The sequence below is a fragment of the Marmota flaviventris genome, chromosome X (genome assembly GCF_047511675.1).
Source record: "Marmota flaviventris isolate mMarFla1 chromosome X, mMarFla1.hap1, whole genome shotgun sequence".
Classification (NCBI taxonomy): domain Eukaryota; kingdom Metazoa; phylum Chordata; class Mammalia; order Rodentia; family Sciuridae; genus Marmota; species Marmota flaviventris.
This window is the reverse complement of record NC_092518.1, coordinates 821,098-847,559: the sequence shown is the minus strand read 5'-3', so window position 1 is coordinate 847,559 and position 26,462 is coordinate 821,098. Positions and strand designations below refer to the sequence as shown.

The 26,462-nt window shown below is 43.4% G+C and overlaps 1 protein-coding gene and 1 long non-coding RNA gene across 12 annotated transcripts; one reads left to right on the top strand and one right to left on the bottom strand.

The window, feature by feature from the left end:
* Positions 1-6,333: 6,333 nt before the first annotated feature.
* Positions 6,334-25,784, bottom strand: LOC114106901 (zinc finger protein 709-like). Of its 11 annotated transcripts, none has more exons than XM_071606766.1 (7): positions 25,652-25,784; positions 24,118-25,230; positions 23,105-23,196; positions 16,062-16,598; positions 10,253-10,379; positions 10,010-10,070; positions 6,334-9,441 (listed from the first exon to the last, which is right to left on the bottom strand). In XM_071606766.1, exons 5-7 carry the CDS (start codon positions 10,284-10,286, stop codon positions 7,860-7,862), a joined length of 1,677 nt encoding a protein of 558 aa, XP_071462867.1. In that variant the 5' UTR covers positions 10,287-10,379; positions 16,062-16,598; positions 23,105-23,196; positions 24,118-25,230; positions 25,652-25,784; the 3' UTR covers positions 6,334-7,859. The 11 variants fall into 11 exon arrangements, with proteins under 11 accessions (XP_071462867.1, XP_071462866.1, XP_071462862.1 ...); XM_071606765.1 differs by having other exon boundaries at positions 16,062-16,497; XM_071606761.1 differs by lacking the exon at positions 16,062-16,598 and having other exon boundaries at positions 24,118-24,168; positions 25,628-25,784.
* LOC139703353 (uncharacterized) lies at positions 17,889-18,935 on the top strand. Its single transcript, XR_011705729.1, has 2 exons — positions 17,889-17,954; positions 18,422-18,935. It is a non-coding gene; the product is annotated as an uncharacterized lncRNA (long non-coding RNA).
* Positions 25,785-26,462: the final 678 nt, after the last annotated feature.

Below are 26,462 nucleotides of genomic sequence, written 5' to 3'. Positions count from 1 at the left end.
TGACAAAACAAACTCAAAGAGACCATGACTTGCACAAGAAGAAAGGGTATTTCCAGGGTCACCCCGGTGTGTTGGTAGCGACAAAAAACAATCGCCACAAATGCACTCAGTGATTGTTCCTTAATTTAGTGGTCAGAAATCTCCCAGGATTCAGTTCCCGGATGTCCAAAAATAAGTGAGAAAAAACAAAGTGAAAAACGTGTAAGTCAGGCATTTGTCATAGCACATTGTTACAACTGTTTTATTTGGTTATGATTTGCCCTGTTAATCCTTTGCTGTGCCTAGATTATAAATCATACGTTATGACAGGCATCTATATATACTACACTATATATATATATATATATATATATATATATATATATATATATATATATATATATATATACTACTACTATAGTCTATTATGGTTAGGTACTAGTTGAACTTTCTACCTCCTCTGAGAGTTTTGGAATGTGTCCCCGGAGGATAAAGAGGGGACCTCTGCTCTGTTTTCATGGGGTTGAAGTGGAGGGAACCTTCTTATTATGAGGGCTCATGTTCTGATTGCTTGCTGAGAATCTCCAGTTTGGGTGCAGGGACGAAATGGGCCTATAAGCGTCATCCTGATTGTGTGGCCATTAGCAGTAGTCACTCCACCCTGGTTCGCTTTGGGCTGTTGGACCCCATGCAAAACCAGAGGCTTCCCACAGCTGGATAATTCTCTCGGAGCTCAGTTGGCATCATAGGAGTGTGGTTCAAGCCCTCCCCAGACCCCTGACATCAACATGTGCATGGTGTATACTTTGCATCCCAAATCCTGTACATTTATTTTCTGCCTTTTGTTTTCCTCTGCAGGGACTCCACGCTGCTTCTCCTCCTTGTATGTTGGCTTCTGCAGACCTGTGAGCCGAAATCACCGAACGCCTCCAAGCCAAACGTCCTGCTGATCTTGGCAGATGATCTGGGCATCGGGGATGTTGGTTGCTATGGGAACCATACACTGAGGTAGAGTGCGGTTTGGGTGGTGGGGTGGTGCTGTGTGTGTGCAGTTTAGGGGAATAATTCACTTAAAATTGACCAGTGCAAATGAAATTTCTTAGTGCTCCAGAACTCAGCACCACACATGATTCTCTCCAAGAGTAAAAGCAGGGTCTTAGCCCTCTCAAACAACTTGAGGCCGGCTGAGTTTGTGAGGGGTTTCCTGGGGCTGCTGTAATAAATAACCCAAAACAAAGAGACTTAAAAGTAATCCAGGAACCACCCCCCCACCCCAGATCTGGAGGGCAGAGGCTGGACCAGGGTCCCAGCCTGAACTCCCTGCACAGGCTCCAGGGGGCTCCTCCTGCCTCTCCACCTCCTGGGCTCCAGGTGGCCCTGGGCTGGTGGCCCCTCACTGCAGTCTCTGCCTCTACCTCCACGGGGCTCCTCCTCTGTGTCTGTGTCCCCTCCTCTGTCTCTTGGGAGGACATGGCCATTGCACGAGGGCCCCCTGACCCAGGAGGAGCCCATCTCAGACCCTTCACTAACGACCTCTGCAGAGAGCCTGTTTCCATACAAGGTCCCACTCACAGGTTCTGGGGTCAAGGTGTGGATAGGACCTGCCTCTTACAGTGGTGTCCAGCTCCCTCCACAGGCTCCAGGGAGGCTCCTCCTGCCTCTCTCAGCTCCTGGGGCTCCAGGTGGCCCTTGGAAGAACAATATGGTGACCCCTCAAAAGCTTAAGACTGAATCACACTATGACTCAGCAATGCCACTGCTGGGTTCAGACCCAAAGGATTTGAAAGCAGTGAGTCCAAAAGATACTCATATATTCTGTGTTCACAGAAACCCTGATCCCCAGTATGACTGAGGACTAGGACAAAAATCATGTCTTAGTGGGTTGTGGGGGAGCCAGCGCCAAAATGGGGGCCAAAGAGAAATTCTGAAGGGGGTCTTTGGAGGCCAGAGGATCTTAGAGAGTGGGGTATTTTCTTATTTTGGCTAAACTATATAGAGGATTACACACAGGCTTGTAAAATTGTAATCCGTTCTGAGCACTTTATTCTCAGGGTTAGCAAATCACTAGAATTTTACCCCAAATCCATCAGCATGCATCTTATGTATCCATCCATGAACGAGCCATCCCTCCACCCACCCATCTGTCCATGTTTTCATCCAGGAATCATCCATTTGTATATCTGCCCATCCACCCATGGTGCATGGATAGATGGATGGATGGGTGGATGGTAGGATGGGTGGATGGATGGATGGGTGGGTGGATAGATGGTTGCCTGGAGAGATGGATGGATACATGGGTGGATTGATGGGTGGGTGGATGGATGGATGCATGGATGCATGGATGGATAGTTGGTTGCCTGGATGGATGGATGGGTGGATGGGCAGATGGCTGGATGAGTGAATGGATGAATAGATAAATGGATGGATGGATGGATGGGTGGGTGGTTGAATGGTGGATGAATGGGTGGGTGGGTGAGTGGATGGATGGATCGATGGATGGATGGGTAGATGGTTGAATGGTGGATGAATGGGTGGGTGGGTGAGTGGATGGATGGATGGATGGATGGGCAGATGGATGGTTGGCTGGATGGGTGGCTGGCTGGCTGGATGAATTGGAGGACTGACAGATTCTCATGCTAAGGCTGGGTTCTTTAGCCTTGGTCCTACTGGTGCACTGGCCCAGATCACTCTCTGTGATGGGCCCTTCTTGTGCATTGTAGGATGTTGAACAATATTTCTGGTCTCCACCTGCTGCTCACCAATAGCACCACATCCCAAAGTGGGACACCCCCAGTGTCTCTGTACTTTGCCAGTTGTCCTCAGGGGAACAAAACTGTCCTTATGGGGGGCCACTAGGTGGTCAGCTTTGGGTGCATGAAGAACAAGGTCTGAGCTTCTGTAGCTTCGCTCCCACCAGATACAGCCTCCTCCAAGGTAGAAGGGAAGAGACTAGCACCTGTCATCTGCCACTACGTGGGGAAATTCCTTGAGCTCTAGGGGCTGGGTCACTGCCTTTGGGTTTCATATCTATAGTGAGATTCTCAATCAATTTTTGCACATCTGACTGCAAAAGCTCTTAGGTGAAGTGTTTCATCTTCTCTTTGAATTTTGCACCTGAGAAAGCTGGTAGGACACTCAGGGTGCACCCTTTGTGAATGCTGATGGGATATTCAAAGCATACGAGCCCCCTGGGTTGCATAACCCCCCTCAAAAAAAAAAAAAAAGAAAAAGCCAAAAACTTTGCCTTTGTGTGTGACATCGGTCATCTCTTCCTTCAAACGTAATTTTGTTGGGATCCATATTCCTAAGAAGCCCTGTGATGTAACCACAGAGTTATTGTGACAAGAGGTCCCCATAACCCACTCTAAGTGGAGAATGTCACCAAGCAGGTGTGCATTTCATACCCACAACCCACCCAAGGTCCTGGCTGAGCCCAGACTGCCTCCAGTGGGCTCAGAACCCACCTCATTCCTGGCTGGACAAAAGCTTCTCACGCAGCCTGTGTTTATAATCACTGTTCAGCATCTGTCATTCATCACCCCCCGAAAGTGAAATCAGCAAGGTGTCTGTGTGCCAGCCCCCCAGGCCAAAGTCAAAATTCAAAATCTGGGGGCCCTTTGTTGCTTTGGCAACAGCTGAGGTCGGGGAGGGCTGTAGGAGGAACCGCCCAGGGTGAGCCTCATCTGTCCTTTGCAAACTCAGAGAAGTGGGCGCACTAAGACAGGTGCCATGCCTCCCCGGGAAGTTCCATGCTGGCCTCTTCTGGAGCGCAGTGTGTTCCTGTCCCTTTCCCAAATGACATTCATCCTAGGACCAAGACCATTCACAGATGACACAAACACAGTTCTTTCTGGGGGTATGTTCCAGGGAGCATAATACATCCAGGGTGCCCTGGAGAGTCTTCCCTAGGGTGGGCACAGGACAGGTCAATGGAGGTCATTGACCTGTCCTTAAATCACACTATCACAGCAGATCAAAACCCAGGTTCTCTGCTGGAGGCCCTCTGTCCTCCCTGCAGGGTACCCAGGGTAGGGACAGAGTGTACCAGGGTTCCAGGGAACAGGAGGAGATGCCCACCCTGCAGCACACACCAGGTTGACCCTGGGCCCAGTGTACCAAGACTCCACAGCAGGGGAAGATGCCAAACCTGCAGTGTACATCATGGTGACCCTGTGCAGAGAGGGGTCTGATGGGAGCCCATGAGGCTGAGAGGGAGTATGTTCCCTGGTGGCCACCAAGGCCATCAGGAAAGAGGAACATGAGTGTGGAGAACTGAGGGGACTCTGAGCTCAGGCAGTGCAGGGAAGAAGGAGACAGTGAAGAGAAGATCCAGGCACAAATGGGTGGTCATGGCCCAGGAAGTTCATCAGACCCAGGAGTAAATGGGCATCCATGCAAGTACCTCCTGCTCCACAGTCATTAATAGACCCCAGGACCAGCAGTGTCCAAGCCTCTTGGGCACAATGACCCCAACAGAGCACAGCAAGAACACCCAGAAGTTCATACCAATATGCAGGATCCCCTGCAGCACACGGCAAGCACTGGCAAGCAAGACTCCTGGAAATTTATTGGCTGTAGTGTCAAGAAGGGTATTGTCTTCATGAAGGGTGACCACCTCCCGGTGCTGCACCCACTGTGGATTTTGTCTGGGTCATGACTGCTGGGAAAGGAAGCTCTAAAGTGTCTAGGAACCTTGAAACCAGTGCTCCTGAATCCCATCAGAGACCCTGCTGTTAATGTTAAAAGAAAAATTCCTGGGTACCATGTGAAATCTTTTGCCAATGGAGGCTCTATTAGTGACGTGGGGCAGATGAGGCTGGACACCTGAGGAAGATTCAGGGAGCTGACTTATTAGCGGCAGGGTTCAGAGGGGTATCACCTAAAATTTTCTGGACCTTGATGTTGGAATTTCATTATCTTTACACCCAGTGGGAGGGGGTGGAGGTTTATTTTATTTTATTTTTGTAGGAGTCTACATAAAATTTTTTTTGGTTGTTCAAAGAAAGTGAATTTTTAGTCATTTTTGAGATTATTCGGAGATCTTCCAAGCTTTACCAAAAACGAAGTAACATCATCACATCTTCATTGTAACATATATTGATATCTTTGCAAAACCTTTTCCTGATATTTGTTTTAAAGAATATTATGGTGAGGATCTCTGGAGAAGCTTATTTAAGATTCTTAGGTGCAGAAGGGGGCACCAATACATTAGGACATCCGACTGGGTCCCTCCTTACCTAGTTTTCATCACATGCTGTGTATGAAGAAAAGCATCAGACGATGTTCCCAGGGCTACTGAGGTTCCCTGAACACAGAGACAAGACCAGCCTGGGTTTTCTGGCATATTTCACCTAAGTATTAGTCATGGGGAGAAAAGCTAAGGTGGATCTCAGTGGTTGAAATTCCCTGCTGTACAAGATGTTTAAGAAAGGGACCAGGTGAAAACATGGGAAAAACCTGCAGAGCTGCATCTACCAAAGTGGTCTTCAGTGGGGTCCACGCAGGGACCACGCACACAGCAGCAGCAAACTCACCACCTGAGCTAGAGGAGTCCTCAGTGCTAAAGCACCTGTCTAGCAGGCACAAGGCAAGATTGGGTCCCTGGCACCAGGGAAAGAAAAGAAACAGAAAGCCACTCAATTAAGTACAGGGCAAAGTATATTTTGAGAAGGTGCCTCTCCAAACAATACATACAAATTACAACTTTTATAATGCCCTTTAATGTGCCTACATACAACACAACACATGAGGCTTAGAAGAAACACGAATGACAGAGTGGTGGTCCCAGAGTCATCAACAGGACAATAAGGCACCAAGGAAAAGGAAGAGGCCAGTCACAGAGCACAAAAGGACACATCTCTATGGTCCTCGCTGCTAGGAGGCTGAGGCAGGGTGACCATAAGTTTGAGGCCAGCATCACCCCATCTCAAAAAATAACAATAAAAGGGCTAGGGGGAAGCTCAGTGGTGGAGCACTCCTGGGTGAAATCTGAAGGAAAGAAGGGAGCAAAGGAGGAAAAAAGAGACATTTAGCCAATCTGCACAGAATGCTGGAGTGCACAGGCCTCAACTCACATACACAACGTGTAACCAAACTTTAGAAAGACACAAAAGAATAAATTGAGAAGTCATGATGTAATAGTCAATTTTTGAGAAAAAACAGTGGGCAGCATCGTTGTGAGAGAAGTCAAAGAAATCAATAGTTGCATGACACAGTGAGGATGAAAGAACTGCACTAGTGAGGGCATGTAGAGAAAAGGGTGACTTGATCCTGTTCTTGTCCTGCCCTCGCGGGGTCCAGGGGGTCCTGAAGGATGAGTGGTGTCGGCGAAAAGATGAGACAGGAGTCGTTCCGTTGGAGAAATCTCCAGAGAGAGAGCTCTAATGCAGCTTTCTCTGGGTCATCTTTTATTGCAAATTTTCTCATCATTATAGATTCAGATACGCCATTGATTATACAATCTAAAACTTTTGCCAAGACATGACATTTCCTTAACCATGATTAGGGATACAAAAAATGTAACATTAATTTCCATTTTTCCAGGATATGACCTTTAGTTATTTAATTATTAAAAGTACAGAATCATTAATAAAATGCATCACTAATTTACATTTTTCAGATTTTCCCAAGATTTACTATTTTCTTATTGACTAATGCCAAACTACGAAACCAGATTCTAAGTCTCTGAACCTATCATTAACCTTTAAATTTAAAGTACACCTTTACTTTATTTCGAATCTAAAATTCTCATCTAAAAAAGTCCCCTTAAATCTTATACTTAAAATATCCTAAAGTTTATAAATCATTCTTAAAATATATCAGAAACCCATACAACTAAAAACTTCAGAATTTCTAAACCCCAAAGTCTAAACAGGATAATATTTCTAACATTATTCTAAAAATATATCTTATAAGGCTACTTTAATTACTTCCTAAATTTATTCTCATAAACCTGGTTGAGCTGCTTTCTCAAAGAGTTTCTTTGTTTCTCAGTCAAGGTGCACTAGTTCTCGTATCTTTATAATCGTTCTCAATAGAAAGTAAGTTCTAAACATCAGTCCACTTTCCGCCAATATTAACTATGTTCATCATAAATCCCTATGTAAAGTAAAAAAGGGTTTATAAAAAGAGAATATACCTTTATATGTTTTAACTTTCCTAAGTGTATAATATAACTTTCCTCAATCAAAAATGAGACTACATATGGTGGGCTTTGAAAAATAAGCATAATAATTACGTTTTCTAAGAGCTTGGGTTCTAGTTGATATAATCGATGTGGTGCCTAAAATTCTTGTGACTTTTCAGAGGATGATTGTTGTCCAATATCACATTTGTCCTCAATGTACTGAGATAGAAGAACAGCCTTCTACTTTGTCCTTGATATGCTGAGGGGTAGTAGAACAGCCTTCAAGGCATGAACTACCTGTTATGTTCTAGCCATCTGAAATTTAATTTGTTTCACATTTAACATACTCATGCCTCCTGTCAGAAACATAAGCATGAAAATGAAAAGTCCCAATTATATAAAAAAGGGTCTCATGCTTTCTGTTTCCCACCAACCAGTGCGGCTTTGCCAGCATTCATCCTCACTGTGACCCTGTCAAGAGAGTGAGTGGGAGATTGCCTTCACTGTGGCTCTGTGATAGATGACCACCAGACTAAATCCCCAGTACTATTGATAGATAGATAGATAGATAGATAGATAGATAGATAGATAGATAGATGACAGATAGATAGATAGATTCAAACATGTGAGCACTTTCTTCTCTTTGAAATGGACAAGAAATATTGATTTACCACATTCAAAGAATTTTTCTACAGAAAACTTACTACATGTTAATGAGTGAAACCTTATTAACAGAAGACTTTGCCAGTTGTTTTCATGAGTATGATTTCTCTGCACTATGGGTTGCTTCATGTAAGTGAAGCTGAGCAGATGTAACAAAGGCTTTTCCACATTGTTTACAACCATAGAGCTTCTCTCCGATATGTGTTCTTCCATGTGTTTGAAGTTCACTGGAACTAGCAAAGGCTTTGCCACACTGCTTACATGCATAAAGCTTCTCTCCAGTATGAATTTTTTTATGTAAGTGAAGGTCAGAGGAACGAGTGAAGGCTTTGCCACACTGCTTACATGCATAAGGCTTCTCTGTAATATGAAATGTTTTATGTGCATGAAGGCCAGAGAAATAAGTGAAGGCTTTTCCACACTGCTTACACTCATAGGGCTTCTCTCCAGTATGCATTCTTCCATGAATCTGAAGGGAAGTGGATCTAGCAAAGGCTTTTCCACACTGCTTACATTCATAGGGCTTCTCCCCAGTATGTGTTCTTCCATGAATCTGAAGGTAACTGGATGTAGAAAAGGCTTTGCCACACTGCTCACATTCATAGGGCTTTTCTCCAGTATGAGATTTTTCATGTTTGGGAAGGTAACTAGAACTAGCAAAGGCTTTTCCACAATACTTACATTCATAGGGCTTCTCCCCAGTATGTGTTCTTTCATGTCTGTGAAGGGTATTGGACCTAGCAAAGGCTTTGCCACACTGATCACATGCATAAGGCTTCTCTCCAGTATGAATTTTTTTATGTGAGTGAAGGCCAGAGAAATGACTGAAGGCTTTGCCACACTGCTTACACTCATAGGGCTTCTCTCCAGTATGTGTTCTTCCATGAATCTGAAGGTCAGTGGATCTAGCAAAGGGTTTGCCACACTGCTTACATTCATAGGGCTTTTCTCCAGTATGAGTTATTTCATGTGAGTGAAGGTGACTGGATGTAACAAAAGCTTTCCCACACTGCTTACACTTATAGGGCTTCTCTCCAGTATGAGTTCTTTCATGTATGCGAAGTTCACTGGATCTAGCAAAGGCTTTCCCACACTGCTTACATTCATAGGGCTTCTCTCCAGTATGGGTTCTCTGATGTAGTCTAAGTAAACTGGGATAAGCAAAGTCTTTCCCACATACCTTACGTTTAAAATGTGCATTCCCCGTGTGTGTGATCCTGTGCCTTTGAAGACTTGTGTGTGAAATAAAGGTTTGACCACCTTGTTTACATTGATAGAGTTTCTCTCCAGAATGAATTCTTTCATGTCTTCTAACTGAAGAGGAGAAATGAAAGGCTTTCCCACATACCTCACATTGAAAAGGTTTACCTCCACTGTGTGTTCTCATGTGTCTTTGAACACCTGTGGGAGAAGATGAGGCTTCACCACATTGCTGATATTCATAGGGTTGCCACCCAGTATGAGTATCTTCATGCCTTTGGATGTCACTGGAACAACTGGAGACTTTCCCACATACTGTACTTTCATAGGGTCCATCTCCAGTTTGTATTAACATTTGTGTGTGGACACTTTTGACAGAAACCAGGGATTGCCTGTGCTGTTTAAATTCACATGGCTTATCTTCACATTCCTCAGGCTTGTAGCATTTGTGTTCAGAGTGAGATGTGATGTGCCTATGAAGGAATGAAGCACATATGAAGTCCTTGGCACACATATAACAATCACATGGACTTACTCTATTAAAATTTTTCTTTGTCCATTTAAGAACTGGAATTTCATTGAAAGTTTCCCCACACTACCTTCTTGGCTGTTTAAGTTTACCACATGGCTTCTTTCAAGAATGACCAGAACATTATCAATGCTTGATTCATTCATGATTTTATACTTATTTATGGGTCCTAGGCTTACATTACTACCAACATCAGGTAAAGGCTAGGCTTCCTGATGTGTTCAAATTGCCTGAAAATCAAGATATCCAAAGGAAATAATCCTTTGCAATGCAGCTTCCCTATGGTATTTATCCAAATAGTGATATTCACATGCAATTTCATATACTTTTGGCATGCCAAGTACTTGGAAAAGACTGAATATCTGTTACAGTTAAGTATACATTTCTAGTAAAAAAAAAATTTATAAGAATAAATACATTTCAAATTATGCATACTTCTTGGGTTGGTCTGTTTTAAAAATTATATGACTTTCTCACATTCCCTCAAGAACTCCTCTTGTGAGTACAATTACCTTAGAATGATCTCAGAATTTTTGACCTCATCTTCAATGTTTTTTTCATACCATTTGTTTTCTAAAATGAGAAACCAGAACAATCTTTATGAATTTTTAGGAGACAGAAATGCTTTGCCAAACTTGTAGGTGCCTTTTATGCTGCAATAATTCAACAATGGATTTCCTTTTCATGTTCTATATAAATGACCAAAATAAACATGAGTTCTCTATTAGATTAATTAAAAAAAAAATCATTATTACCTATAGAAGCCAGGTTTCTGAGGACTTCCAGCATCACATCTCTGTAAAGGTTCCTCTGGGAAGGATCCAGCAATGCCCACTCCTCCTGGGTGAACTTCACAGCCACATCCTCAAAGGTCACTGAGAACTAAAATATCCCACAAATGTTTAGTGGAAGTCAGGAGAGATTGACAGCAGAAGAAATATGTACTCAACATGCTTGATGTTCACATGATTCTCTGAATTTCTGATTAATTCCATGATTTGGTCCAACAAAACTTTTCTGCACTCAATTCCTCACAAACATTTCAACAGTAGAATTGGGCCACTCAGAAGGCAAGCAATTTAGTGATTTTCTCCCTTCCATTGGTGAGTTCACAGGAAGTAACACAGGATCCTGGGTCACTTTTTTGGTTACACCTCTATTACATGTACTAACAACCTTCTCGGAAGTTGAGAGCTAATATTAGCACCCTCGAGAGTACTTACCCTTAGGAAAGAAAGCTGACTGAGTAGGACATTGTTGCAATCACAGAACTCAGCAATTGAGAGAGATTCTACCAACCACAGTGGGTCAGTGTGCCTACACAGTTAATATAGACAACACTGCATTCACTGATCTCTTGATTCTTTCTGAAAGTCCTTTTGTTCCTTCTTTAAGGAAATGCCTAGAACAGTTCCCACCCATGACTTCTGAGCATTGATCACAAAGAAGCTTCCACTACAGACAACATTTAGACAACCTGACACTCAGGTTGCCAGAATTTGTGAACTAGGGATTGAGTTCATGTTGTGGGATTACAAGAAGAGAACAACTAGATGTTTGCAGGTACATTTCTCCATTAAAAAATTAATAAAATAGTAAACATGCAAAATGATTAATAAACACAAAAATTTGATGATTTCTCAAGGTTACTGTCAAAGCAGAATTAGGTAAGTTGAAAGATGGAACATGTCTTACATATAACTCAATGACCCAAAGATGTCACCTTGTCCAAACAACAACCTTGCAAAGTTTTGTAAGTCTCAAACCAGTTTTCTTAATGAAAAGCAGACACGAATTTCTAAACCTCATAGCAACAATGAATGTACAAGAATTGTCAATAACCTACTGAAAAGCAGTCACTTCACTACCGTAAGGTCGTGTTCCACATAGCCATGTTCCACTCAAGGACACTTTGGTCAAGAGTGGGCCACATGTGCACTGGTGTCTGTTGTGAAAGCATTTCCTCCTGCCTGTAATGATGGTGGTGCAAACAAACCTACGACAGAAGCATTTACAGGGTGTGTAAAGAAGCAGGGTTGCAACCCAGAATCCTCACCTATCTAACACAGTTTGGGTGTGAAACACGCCACTTCATGTACAATCATAACAGTACTATGATGTTTGCCCCGTGATGGAACAGCCAAAAAGATCACCTACCAGAAGGTGCCCCTGCCACTGACACAAAACCATTCTCAAGGACTTAAAACATGTGATCTCCTGAGCAGCACAGTATCAGCAGAGGTGAGCAACAGACCATGAGGAAGGCTTCAGTGGGCTGGCCTTCAACAGCATGGAAAGATGAGTGAGAGCAGGTGTCTTGGATACAGATCACAATGATGATCTAGGCAAACTCGAATCTAGGTGGCCAAAGGCACTAATTCCATAGTCAAAAATCCATTTATTATACATTCAAATGTGACACACTTTTAATGAACTGACAAAAAAAATTTCACTGTATTTATTTATTTGTGGTCAGAAACATTTAGAAAATAAATAAGCAGGGACTGACCATAGGGCACTTAATGACTGAGCCACATCTCCAGCATATATGCCATTTTGACACAGTACTCAAAAACTTCCTCAGGGCCTTGTGAGAGGCTGAGGGTAGCATTTAAATTTATGATTCTTCTGCCTCATCCTCCAAGGCTGCTAGGAATACAATCATGCACCATTGCACCTGTGGAAATTTAGTTTTGTAGAAGAACATGTTATACAATTCCCTAATGATAAGAAGAAAAACAATTCAACATTCATAGCAAAATGACACAACAGGGAGCTTGGAACCATCTCAATACGGCCATGAAATAGAACAAAAGTGGAAACACAAGCCAAACCATCAGAACAACAATGCCATCATGCCCCAAAGCCCTGAAAGTTTCCCAACAGCTCCGTGAAGCAGTCATAAAAAAGAGTGCAGTGCAGCTACCATGGTCTGACCTTCATGATCCCTTCAGCCTGACCCTTTCTGGTGCAGGACACTGGCCTGACATCTCAGTGTGAGGGCCTGGTCACTGACTCCAGACTACACACAGCACATCTTCTTCAGTTTGGGGCAATTCATACTAAAATCACCATGGAATTATCTTCTTTAAAATATTTTGTTTTTTAATTGTAGTCGAACACATTATCTTTATTTATTCTTTTATTTATTTTTTAATGTGGTGCTGAGGACCGAACCCATGGCCTCACATGTACTAGGTGAGTATTCTACTGCTGAGCCACAACCCCAGCCCAACCATGGAAATATCTTAATGTGTAAAACAAACTCTCACTCTTCTACATCAGAAGTAATCACTGTAAAAAATCAGCAGAAATTCCTTAAAAGGATTTAAGTAAACAAACAACCTGCATCTGGCAAGAAAGCAAACTATTGTCTACCCACTCAACCATCACCTAAAATTTGACAAAGCAAGTTTCAGAGAGTTTCTTTTAGAAATCAGGTCTCAAAAACACCCAGGTTCAGAAACCTGAGGCAGGAGGCTTGCAAGTTCAGTGCCAGCCTTAGCAACTTAGTTAGGCCCTAAGCAAGTTGGCAAAATCCTGAATGAAAGTTAACAAAAATAAAAGTTAAGGGGGAAGGTTCTGGGCATTTGATTTAGTGGTGAAGCACCTGAGGGTTCACTCCACAGTATGCTCCCCCAAATAAAACCACCGAGATATTCTGAGGAAAGAAGGAAGTTCACACAGACCAGGAGGAAACATTAAAAAGAGGACCATGACCCACATGCTCAGCACTGGTTGCTCTCTAGGTGGGGATCTGCAGAGAAAAGGCACATCAGAGTTTTAAACAGCACCACTGTGTGTTAAAGCACAGGCCCCAACACTACTACCCACAAAAACCAGACAAGTGAGGTTTTGCTGTTTCTACTTTTCTTTTATAGTTTTGAGTGTAGGGAGAAATGAGGCCAAGGGACACTGAGATCTGGCAGCAATAATTGATTGTGACACCATAGACCCCCCCAAAAAAAAAACCAAAAAATTCCTAAAGCCTGAGGCCTGAGCACAGCTGGGTTTTACTTTTATACATAAACAAGTTTTGAGGACACTAAAAAGGAAATTGGGGCAATATATTGGAGAGTGATTTTTTTATTTCTTATATGAAAACAAGCTTGTCAATGGCCTAAAGACTCATACACATTAGGGACTTTTACTATGCTCAATCTGAAGAGGGATTGTTCTTTCTCTGTTACTTTGCTGGCTGCTTCTACTACTGCATTACAGGTACCTGCAGCTGTGGCCAGCCCTCATGGTGAAATGTCAGAGAGCACAGCTGCTGGGTGTCAGTCTGCAAATCCAAAGCCTGTCAGCTCTGAAACTCCATTCTTTCAGATGACCCTAGCATTCAGGGAAATCTTTCAAAGGAGCTGAACACAAAATAATTCACTAAAAATACCTCAGACACCTAGTCTCTAGGCAAAGGCATGAAGCCTTCAACAAACAGGAACCACAGTATAGGAGAAAAGGAAAAACACATTTTCTTTTTTATTAATTTTTTTTAGTTATTGATGGAACTTTTTTCAGTTGTATGTGGTGTTGAGAATCAAACCCAGTGCCTCATGCATGCTAGGCAAGCATCTACCACTGAGCCACAACCCCATCCCCAAGAAACAAATTTCATTCACTTTTTAAAAATGTACAAAGAATACTGAGAAACAGGAAAACTTAACTCATGAATGGAAAATACCAGACGTGAGATTGACCATGCCTGAGTAAGATAAGACTCCAGAATCCCAGGGATTAATTTTTTTCTATTCATTTATTTGTTTGTTTATTTATATTTTGTACCAAGGATTGAACCAAAGGGTGCATAATAAATAAGCCGCATTCACTGCCCTATTTTATTTTTAATTATTTCTATTTTGAGAGAGAATTTCTCTAAGTGGCTCAGTGCCTAACTTGTTGAGCCTACCTTTGAACTTCTGATCCTCCTGCCTAAGAGTCCTGAGCTGCTTGGATTAAAGGGATGTGCCACTGTGGCAGCTCTAGGCTAAACTTTCAAGTAACTGTCTTGAATTGCTAGTATGCATGCACCTGAAACAAAGTCAAAATACACCAAGCAGAGACATACAAAATTTCCCAGGACAATGAAGACTACATGGCTACATTGGGAGACATCACCACAACTCTGTTGGGTCTGTGATCCCTGGCCATTAGTCAACAGTGAAACACACAGCCTTCTCAGGATCATAGTATGACTCCCCAGAAAAGGCCACATTCTGAGCCATAAACTTCTCCTCAACAAGTGTGCAATGCCAGTGATATCCCAAGTAGGCTCAAAGAACATGGGAGTTAAAGCAGAAATCAGATCAGAAGCAGCTGGAAAACCTCTAAGCTTTGGGAGATGCAACACAGGGCTCTAAACAGACATAGGAAGACGAGGTTACTCAAGGGTAAATTTGATCATGTTGAGAAAAATGAAATAAAAAAGTCCAATACGGAAAACAGCAGAGATGGAGCACTGGGGGTGTCTACACTATCCAAAGCACATTTTAGAAAAGAAGAGATAAAAGCAATCATTGACACTTGTACTTAAGGAAAGCAAAGAAAAAAGAGCAAAGTAAGGGTAAATTAAGCACAGGTAGGTAAGAGGGGGTGTTGGTGAAACAACAATCAAGAAATCAGCAGGGGCTGGTGCTGGAGCTCAGCTGTAGCACACTCTCCCTGCATGTGTGTGGTACTGGGTTCAATTCTCAGCACCACATATAAATAAATAAAGATCTATGAAAAATTTTTTAAAATTAAGAAAAAAATATAGGAAAAAGAGAAAGAAATCAGCAGTCTGCAAAACCAACTTCTTCCTGAACATCAGCATCACTGACAAACTAATATGTGGCTAAGGAAACAGAGGACAGGAGTGAGGTTATGGCTCAGTGGTGCAGAGCTTGCCTAGCACCAGTTAGACACTGGGTTCATTCCTTGTCAGCACATAAAAGTAAATAAATTAAAACAAAGCTATGAGAAATACAATAACATAAAAAAAATAAGAAAACTGAGGACACAGAAACTATCCATTAGAATTAAAAGAGCCACCATTACCATCCATGGGCTCTTCAACAATATCATGAACATGCACTTGACACAAATCTGATAACTTAGAGGAAGTGGCCCAATAATTTCAGAGAGACCATCTCCTACAATGTACACAGAAGGATAAATACAAAAAACACATGAGCCTGTGCCTACTGAAGAAATTGACTCAATAACTCATTACCATCAAAAAAGTGAAATGTAGGGCTGTTAGACATCATACAGGTTGCCACCAGAAACTCCAGAACTGCCACCAATTTTCTACATTTGTTTTGAGAATGCAGAAGCAGAGAAAACACCTTCTAATTTCTTTGGAGGCATGTTACATTATTATCAAAATTAACTTGATAAAATGAGGAAGCTATGAATTACTCTCATGATCATAAATGCAAAATACCTCCACAAACATTACTTAACTGAATCCAAAAATAATTTAAAAGAATTGCATGCCAAGTCCAAGATGTTGAAAAGAGTTGAGACTATGAGCTAGAGAGAAGGGGTGTATTATACTATGTGATGGTTCATGGGAATTTTCACCTTGATGGGATTAAGATGATTGATGGGCTTCTGGGTTTGGCCATGAGGCTGTGTCTAGGAGTGATTGACATGTGGGATAGCAAACTGGAAAACCTCCATATGTGTGGGTAACATCATCAAATAGGATGGTGGTTTGCATGAAATAAAAGTTGCAACTACATGGAGCAGCTGCAGATGCAAGCTGGATTCTACACAGATGGGTTTTCCACTGCTGCTGTGACTGCCTGAGGATATCAGACTTTCCCTTCTTCACTCTTCCAAAGCTGATTCTGCCAGTGATTCTCCAGGAAGTTTCCAGAAGCATTGGATCTCACACTAGGGTAGCACCATTGATCCCTCTTGTTCAGAGGCTTCAGCATCTTGGGCTGCACAGCTACTACTTCTCCAGCTCCCCAGCCAGCAGACGGCCATGGAGGACTCTCCAGCTTCTGGTCACCTAGGACAATCCAATAAATCCCCTTTTTGTATTCATTCTTCTTGTTAATTCTGTTCCAATGGAGAACCCCGACTAATGTACTATATAAGACTATAATCACTCTGAAAAATAAATTTAATAAAAAAGTGAATCAACTACCACACCATGGAAGATTCACAAATATATACATAAGAAACAATATTACATACTGAATACCTTTTCCATAATAATGCAAGAGTAAAGGTGTTAGGGTCTGTAGACAAGTCAAGATGGTGCCTGGCATTTTGCCAGGGGGAGTGGTTTATGAAGTAATGCCAGTGAGCCATTAAGTGTGGAGATTCCTTATTGGTTGACTGCTGTATCTAGTTTATGTTAATTAAGATAAGCTGTGTGTAATGTATATATACCCTTCCGGTCCTACAATAAACGGCTCCCACTCCTGCTGTATCAGCCTACACAAGTTGTTCGTCACCCCCTGGTTATTTTGCTGCAGCTGGACTGCGGCAGATGGTGGCCTGTACGGGGAGCCCCAGGACACTCAGGGGTAAGTGATGGGAAAAAAAAAAAAAAAGCTGCCCATCCATAGAAAGATACGACAGAAGCAAATCTGCTCGTCCCTAAGAAGACAGGGCGAAAGAAAGAATGACCATTTTAAGAAGATGGAGAGGATTAATACAGCAGGTTTGTGTCTTGTTTTGTCTCAGTGTATTGTATTGCCTTTGTGATGAAAATATGGAAGGGATATTAAGTAAATTGCTAAGGGAAGGAAACACCCCAGTGGAACCAAGAATAGTTAGGGCATGTGTTCATGGAAGCCCAGGAACTCTAATCAGAAAGAAAAAGAAAGTTCAGAAGAAGAAGGATTATCAGGAAAAAGGTTGCAACAAAAGGCTATTACTGAATACTTTTCGTTATGCCGCCACATGCGCAAGCCAGTCATGGCGCAGCAAGGACTTTCCAAGTGGCGGCAGCCGGCTCTTCCCCGCCCGGGGAGCGGGACACCACTGTGAGAGCCCAAATCCAAACCTCACCGGAGGCACAGTCTCGCAGGCTCTTGCTCCCTGTGCCCAGTGGCAGTTTGAGTCCAGAACACTCCCCAGACTCTCCCCAGGGCCATCTGGGGCTGCCTGGGACACTGCAGCCAGAAGAGGCCCGGGTCCCTGAAGTTTGATCATTTCCAAGGCCATTAACTACAATGGTTCTCCCACACCTGGAAGCTAATGAGTAATGAGCACTATTAAGGCTTATTTCAAATGTAAAAAACCTTGAGATAATGTACTAAATTGTTCAGAAGGTTGTTTTCTTAGTGCCTGCTGGAATACTACAGGATTTTCTTTAGCCATCCGGAGTTCCTGCCTTCATCCCAGTGCCAGCGAAGACTAAGGTGGAAGAATTTCCAGTGTTGCTGAGAACCGGACGAGACTTCGGATCAAGCTAGCTGCCTGCAGAACTTACCTGGACTGTGATTTACCTGGACTGTGAGTTAATCTATTGAGACACTGCTTTACCTGGACTGAGACAACAAACTGTAATCTACAACAAATTGTAACTCGGCATCTTTGCTAACGGTGTCATTGCTGGTATAATTTTTCCAAGGGCTTCTTGCATGGAGCCATCAATTGGCTTGGTATTGTGACATTTTGTATCCTCCCCTTCTGCTTGTAGCAGACTATTTATGGTGTTTCTGTAAAAACCACTATGGTCGTTATTTAAATCAAACAAAAGGGGGAAATGTTAGTCTGTAAACAAGTCTGAATGGTGCCTGGCAAAATGCCAGAGGGAGTGGTTTGTGCAGTAACACCAGCGAGCCATTAAGTGTGGAGATTCCTTATTGGTTGACTGATGTATCTAGTTTATGCTAATTAGATAAGCTGTGTGGAATGTATAAATACTGCTCCTATCCTGCAATAAACGGCTTCCACTCCTGCTGTATCAATCTACACAGGTGGAAAAATTTCCAGTGTTACTGAGAACCGGAAGAGACTTCGGATCAAGCTCTCTGCCTGCAGAACTTACCTGGACTGTGATTTACCTGGACTGTGAGTTAATCTATTGAGACACTGTTTTACCTGGATTGAGACAACAAACTGTAATCTACAACAAATTGTAACTCGGTATCTTTGTTAACGGTGTCATTGCTGGTATAATTTTTCCAAGGGCTTCTTGCATGGAGCCATCAATTGGCTTGGTATTGTGGCATTTTGTATCCTCCCCTTCTGCTTGTAGCAGACTATTTATGGTGTTTCTGTAAAAACCACTATGGTTGTTATTTAAATTAAACAAAAGGGGGAAATGTTAGGGTCTGTAAACAAGTCAAGATGGCGCCTGGGCTGGGGATGTGGCTCAAGCGGTAGCGCGCTCGCCTGGCATGTGTGCGGCCCGGGTTCAATCCTCAGCACCACATACAAACAAGGATGTTGTGTCTGCCAAAAACTGAAAAATAAATATTAAAAAAATTTTCTCTCTCTCTCTCTCTTTTTAAAAAAAAAAAAAAAATGGCGCCTGGCATTTTGCCAGGGGGAGTGGTTTATGAAGTAATGCCAGTGAGCCATTAAGTGTGGAGATTCCTTATTGGTTGACTGCTGTATCTAGTTTATGTTAATTAAGATAAGCTGTGTGTAATGTATATATACCCCTCCAGTCCTACAATAAACAGCTCCCACTCCTGCTGTATCAACCTACACAAGTTGTTCGTCACCCCACGGTTATTTTGCTGCAGCTGGACTGCAGCATAAAGGAAAGAGGAAGAGTTATATATACAAATTTCATAACTATGAAGAAAAGCAAGGAAACTGATTTTCAATACTGTTTCCACTTTGAGAGAAATGGGTGACTTACCTTTAAAAGTCATTATAACTCCTGGTGTGGTGGTGTGCACTTCAAATTTTACTAACTAGGGAGGTCAGGGCCAGAAGATGACAACACTGAAGCCAGCCTCAGTCATGTACAAAAGTATCAGAAATATAGTGAGACTTGCTCTTAATCAAGAATGAAAATGAGGGAAAGAGACTGTCACTCAGTGACAGGGCATTTGACTAGTATGTGTGAGACACTTGATTCAAAACTTAGATCCACAAATAAATCAACAAAATTAAGGTATTCTGTCCATTTATTACTAAAACAAAATTAAAAATAGATAAAAAATAAAAACAAAAAACACTGGGGATGTGCTCAGTGGTCAAGTGGCTCTGGGATTAATCCTTAGGGAAACACCTACCCTCCAAGAAAATGCTTTCACAAACTTAAAACATGTTTTTGAAGGATAACAAGCATGAGCAAGTCCGTGGCTTAAATCCCACCAGTTAATACATAAGTAAATACATCAATAATAGTCCATTTTCTTGGGCTGGGGAGTTGCCCAACAGTAGAGCATTTGCCAAGCATGCATGAGGCCCTATGTTCAATCCGAAGCAGGGCACAAATACACACACACACACACACACACACACACACACACACACACACAGAAACTATACTAAAATACATCTCATGAATGACAAAAAATGATTATAATGGAAAAAGCGCAAAATGTGAGGCATTAAATACAATGAAATCAATAGAAAGACAATATGCTTTCTTAGCAAAGAGATTAAGGAGACTGAACTTCCCCAAGATCTACACTCTCTGAAAAAACCCTGAGCATTTTAGTAAATTTTGTGAAATCCAGGGCCAGGAGTGCTGTGCTTCTTGGTGAACTTAACAGAAACTACTCCTAAAAATGGAAATAGTGGACCATATCTAAGATCAGTGAAAATCTTGTAGAGATCACACTGAGTATGAACATAGTATTTATGTAACTGCTAAATTTCATAAGCTAATAGTCTAGCTGCAAACGTGGTGGCACAAAGATGAGGCATATATTTTTTTAATACTTGTGATTGAACCCAGAGGCAGTTGACCACTGAACCATATCCCCAATCTTTGAAGTCTCATCAAGTTGCATAGGGTCTCCCTAAGTTGGTAAAGATGTCCTCAAACTTTAAACCCTCCTGCCTCAGCATCTGGGGCACCTGTGAATGTTGCTGCAAATTAGGATATTTAACAAATGAAAATGTAAGTAGACTTTTTAAAATCCCCTCTGTATTCTCTTTTTCATAATATTTCACCATATTTGGATTTTAATAAATAAACGTGGGCTTCAGATAATAAGCAGATCATTTCAAAGTGATAAACACAAAATGGCTGGTGCTGAGGAAGCAAACCTAATAGGCTCAGAAGTACAGAAGGTCCCTGCCAGCTGGGACATCCTCACACCTGGTCATACCCACTGAAGCACTCTATGATCACTCTCCCACGAGACCTGGACCATGACTCCAGCTTATGAGGCTTTTCGGGTTTGCTCAGCACTGCATTGGGGTGGCTGGTCCTTAGGCTCTGGGAGAGTTTTTGCTCTTTTACACTGTGAGAGAATGCAAGGGTCAGGAATCACTGGTGACATGGCCTCTCACCACCAGCATCCACAGGCTGACTGCACACCTGTCTCCAAGGAATGGGAACAGGGCTTGGGGAAAACAAGGTCCCAAGAAGTTAGTTGTCTAGATGAGGCTTGTTCCAGGACATTCCTTAGCCCCAAGACTTCCAGCTGATCCCCCAAAAGGCTGTACCTCACACATTAGGCTGTCCTCTAAGAGGAGCTGACCGAGTGCCTAAAATTCCTTGAACCATGCGGGACACAGGATACCTGTGGGCACATTGTGGCAGGCCCAGGAAACACTAGTGATTGAGAACATAGGACTCTGTGAGGTGTCCAAAGGAAACTTGCCTGAGAAAATCGGATATGGTGCTTATTCCTAAGAAAGATAAAAGGAGAAACACAGAATTTTTGCAGGTATGAACTGAAATTCTCTATGAACTTGCTGTATATCAATGAAAATTCAGACCACTTGACTTTGGGGAACTAAACCACCATGAGGGCAGTAAGACAGGGTCCTGGATGAATGGCAAAAATTATCTTGGGCTATCTTAAGCCCTTTAATAGCCAATTACCTCAATTTCTGTATTAGTTCAAAATTCTCAGAACAAATAAACTTCTCAGTATATATTACCAACCTTATTTGACATATAAGCACCATCTTCCAAAGCTAACAATGTAATAACAGACCTAAAGAAGAAATCCCCCGACCCTTTTTACTGTAGTCACCGATCTGATGATCCTACCAATGCAATTGGTTAATGTATTCTTACATAACTTTCTTTACAAATGTTCTTCTCAGCTATGCAGGTTGAGAAACTGAGTCAGGAGGACTGCTAAATTCAAAGCCAGCCTCAGTAACTTAGTGAGGCCCTAAGGACGATCAGGCCTCAAAATAAAATATAAAAAGGGCTGTGGATATGGCTCACTAGTTAATTACCCCTGGGTTCAATCCTTGGTATTAAAAAAAAAAAAAAAAAAGTAATCTCTTCCAGAGTGGAACACATACATCATTCAGGATAAGTTAAATGAACATCCTCATGTTCCTGAGGATGGTCATTAATATTTGGGTCAAAATAAACTATATTCTTCAGGTATGGTGGCCAGAGCCTTTAATTCCAACAGAATTGAGAAGCTGAGGCAGGAGGATCACATGTTCCAGGTGAGGCTAGACAACATAGCCAGATCCTGTCTGAAAATAAAATTTAAAAGGGCTGGGGATGAAGGACAGTATAATAAATCAAGCATCATTATCCTATGTGCATATATGACTAAATGACCATTATGTACAACCACAAAAAGGAGAAGTTAAACTCTGTTTATGTATGATGTGACAAAATGTTTTTACTGCTATGTACAAGTAATGAAAACCAAGTAAAACAAATAAATAACTTCTGCAAAAACTAACAAACAAAAAAAGGGCTGGGATGTAGACCAAGATTGAAAAAAAAAAAAAAATAAGGGAGGGGGTGTGCCTGAGGATTTCACTGATAAAGCTTCTCTAGTTTTGATCCTCAATCCAAAAACAATATATTCCTTGCCATACTTCACTAGAGAGAAAGTGAAAATTAATAGACTGTGTCCATTTGAAACACAGGAGGAAGACCAGATATTTGAGAATGATGGGAAGAGAAGAGGAAGATGGCATTTTAGAATGCAGGAGGCAACTGCAAATGAAGGACCTACAGCAGCCTATGGAGAAACTAAACTGGAGGAAGAAAAGTGGATTTGCGATCCTGCTTCCTACACATTTGGAAGAGTGGGTGCAGGCCACAGGCAGGGAGAGGAGGGGAGGCCAGGGACCTGAGCCACCCATTCAAAAATGGAAGCCAAGGGACAGGGACAGGGCCCAAGGTCACCTGCCAGTGGGAACTGGGCCTCATGCTTTGCAGCTGACCTCAGGGACCAGCCCACCACTCCATCCCAGAGAGCAGAAGCCCAGGGCCATCCACCATGAAGGACTAGACTGCACCCTCTCCACCAACCTAAGGCACCCAACACCCAGCTCACCCCAAGGGACCAGTGGACAGAGGCTTAGGGTCAGCTGCCAGCGAGGTGACTTTAAGGATCTACCATCCAGCCCAACCCCCAGGACCAGGGGACAGAGACCAAGGGCAACCTCCAGAGGTGACTCCGCCAGGCTCTGCAGCTCACCCAATTGTGGGGACCCCAAGGCAGGTGCTGACCACGTACCTTCAGCCCTCATCACAAACTCACCATTTCTGTCTTCCTTGGGGACCTGGTATTCTCTCGAGGAACCTCCAGACACCAGAGATCTCGGAGACACTGGCTGCTCAGAATCACCTAGGCTTTTTGAGCAGAGCACATGGGGCCCGGAAAGGGAGGAACAGAGTTGGTGAGGACAGTTCCACCCCAGCATCCCTAATGGGCCACCTCCAGGAACATCTCTGCCTTGTGACTCACAGCTAAGGTTATCCAATCACTAGCTAAAATTGCCTAGAGTGACAGTTCTTTTCAGGTGACAAGGCTTTGCTGGGCTAGAAAAAATTCCAAGTTAGAAGCCTTTGCTTGGAACTTGGTAAGGATGGGATTGAACTATGGCTCGGGGAGACTGCTTTCCCAGTATGAATGATGCCCTGGGTGTTAACCTCACCACAGAAACAAATAACAATTAACAAAAGAAGTTACTTGGGGAGCCTCAGGCAGGAGGAGCCCAAGGTTCAGGTCAGGATCTACAGTGTTACCCGTGTTTACAGTGACAGGTCCTTGCTTCCCCAAATGCTGAAGTATAACACCAGAGAAGCACGTGGAGAGTGGAAAGTGGAAGGCTTAATTGAGGGAGAGCAGAAAAGATTCGCCCCCACCCCCAGGAAGAAGGGGTCTCCAAAGGAGAAATCCTTGGAAAAGGGAGGTCTTCTCCCTTTGATACCAAAGGTTGCCTTTTGTCCTCCCACATTCCTGTCCTTTATTTCTCTTTATTGTGCATGTGATGGGGGCTGCAGGTGGAAGGAAAAAGGGTGGGAAACTGGTGGAGTGGTGGGGCAGGGAGCAGAAACCAGGGCAGGAGCAGAAACCAGGGCAGGAACAGCCTAGGGTGATTTGATTAGCATCTCCTGGTTTTACTGGGAGCTACTTCATTAACCCTTATTAGGACCTGCCCAAGATCCTGGGACACTAATATTTCAATTTCTCAGGTGTTTTTATGATTTTCCCAGGCTCAGATTATACTCCATTTTCTTTATGGTTCCTAATGAACCCCATTAACCTACCTACAGAAACTCTTCTCTTTAAATCTGGCTTCTCAAACAGGGAGATCCAGGCTAGAATAGAGAAAGAAAAAGCTGTTTTTATGTGTGTGATGTGACAACTTGACTATGGTGACTCCATTTTGTGAACTCAGCCATGACACACAAAAAAGTCATGACTGGGGCACTTTGTATTCTTTTTTTCACGAAAAGCCCCCAAGAACTCAGCATTATTTATGGTGCCAATTGGAGACTAACTGACTGAAACTTTCAGGCTTGCTTGCATTGCCTAAAGCCCCAAACGTCCCTTTTGTGGTATTTGTGCTTAAATATGGAGCCACCTGAAGGCAGGGGCACCACTCTGTCCATCTCATTCTTTCGAGAGCAGAGTGTCTGCCAAGAGCCAGCAATAAAGGCTTAACTGGAATGAGACTGTGTGGTCTGAGAGTTATTTGAGGGTCTCAGTATTACAATGTGAACTTCTGAGCCCCTCCCCTTACATGCTGGGTATAAGATTCTGAAACCACCTGAACTCAGGGTTCAGGGGATTGACTGATTGATTACAGCAAAAGCTGTGCCCTCTGAGACTGGCTGCAGCCAGATAAAACTGTTTATGGCTATCTTCAGTGCCTTGCCTCCTTTGTCCCTACATCAGTATTACCCTGTGTGCTTACGTGACTACACGACTGGGGTGACTCTACATCATGGACTATCAGAAAAGGGAGCAGTTATACTCTATTGATGTAGCCCAGGATTCCATATCCCTGGGATCTATAAACAACCTCCTTATTCCCTTTAAAGCAGTTATTTTGACCAAACACAAGGAAGTGTTAAGTGATTATTCCTTCCCCTCAAGTATAACATTCACAAATAGGAAACAAATGCTTTCAAAAGTGTTCTTCTTGCCAGGGACAGTGGCACAGGACTGTCATTCCAGACATGTGGGAGGTTGAAGCAGGAGGATCACAAGTTAAGGCAGGGCAGGGAGGCAGAAAAGGAGGGAGGGAGGGAGGGAGGGAAGGAGAGAGGGAGGGAGGAAGATTCTTTCCAATATTTCACTAGATGAAAAGTGACAATTAGCAGACGGTGTCCATTTGTCCATTTGGACCGAGTGGGAAGAACGAACGTCTGGCCGAGCTGTGAGGTGGAGGGAAGGTGGGTTTTAGAAGGCAGGAGGCGCCTGCAATTTGGAGGACCTGCAGCAGCCTCCGGAGGAGCTCCACTGGGAGAAGGAAGGTGCATTTGTGGCCCTGCTTTCTCCGCGTTGGGAAGAGTGGGTGTGGGCCACCAGTAGGGAGCAAAGGGGACACCAGGGACCTGAGCCGCCCTTCCAAACCCAGGGAACCAGGGAATAGGGCCCAGGGCCACCCTCCAGCGGGGACTCAGCCGCGCTCCGCAGCTAATCTCAAAAACCAAAAACCCAGCTGACCCCAGGGGACCAGGAGACAGGGGCCAGGGCCACCGGCCAGGGGGACTCCGCTGCGCTCCGCAGCTCACCCGCGAGCCGGGCCCCAAGGCAGATGGTGATGCGTACCTTCAGCCCAGGTCGCAAACTCACCATTTTTGGCTTCCGTGGTGACCCAGCGTCCTCTGGAGGAACCTCCGGGTACCCGAGATGGGGGGGCGGGGAACACAGGCTGCACAGAGTCCTTGGGTCCCGGGAGCAGAGAACCCGGCCCTGAGAAGGAGTAGCCCAATAAGTAAGGAAGAAAAGCCCGCGAGATTGGGGAAGCCCGCCCTCCCCCTTCCTCTGCGCGCTGATTGGAAAGTTGCCCCAGCATCCCGGATGGATGACCTCCAGGCCCGCCTCTGCATCGTGACTGACAGCTAACATCATCCAATCACTGGCTGAAATTGGGTAGAGTGACAGGTTCTTGGCCTCAGCCCTTTTCAGGAGGACCTTCCGGACTGTGCTGGGAACTAATCCAGGTGGGAAGCCTTGGCTTGGCCTGTGGTACAGAGGTGACATCTGGCACTGAGCCATAGAGTGCTTTCCGAGCATGGCGAGGCCCTGGGTTTAACCTCAACACAAAAACAAAGCACAGCTTCTCCGGGAGGCTGAGGCTGGAGGAGCCCAAGGTCAGTGAGACCTTCTCTTAAAATAAAATGAAAACGGTGGGATGTAGCTCAGAGGTCCAGGTCAAGCCCCACTGGGTTTATTCCCCAGTACCTCAAAGAAAAACAAAGAACTATATAACATATTTTTTTTTCAGGTGATGCGACCTCAAGCAACTTAGAAAGACACAGTCTCCAAATTTTTGAAACACTATTTAAAGATATCATATGTATGACCCATACACAATATCTAAAAATGAGAACAATTTGAAAACTATTTTAGTAATTCTCATCACCTCCTGGCCTCTGTTGCT

Coding starts and splice junctions, on each gene's coding strand:
- LOC114106901 (XM_071606761.1), bottom strand. Junction 10,071..10,252: donor CAGAAACCTGGCTTCTATAG/GTAATAATGATT, acceptor TTCTCATTTTAG/AAAACAAATGGTATGAAAAA. Junction 9,442..10,009: donor AATTCTGAGATCATTCTAAG/GTAATTGTACTC, acceptor ATTCCTTCATAG/GCACATCACATCTCACTCTG.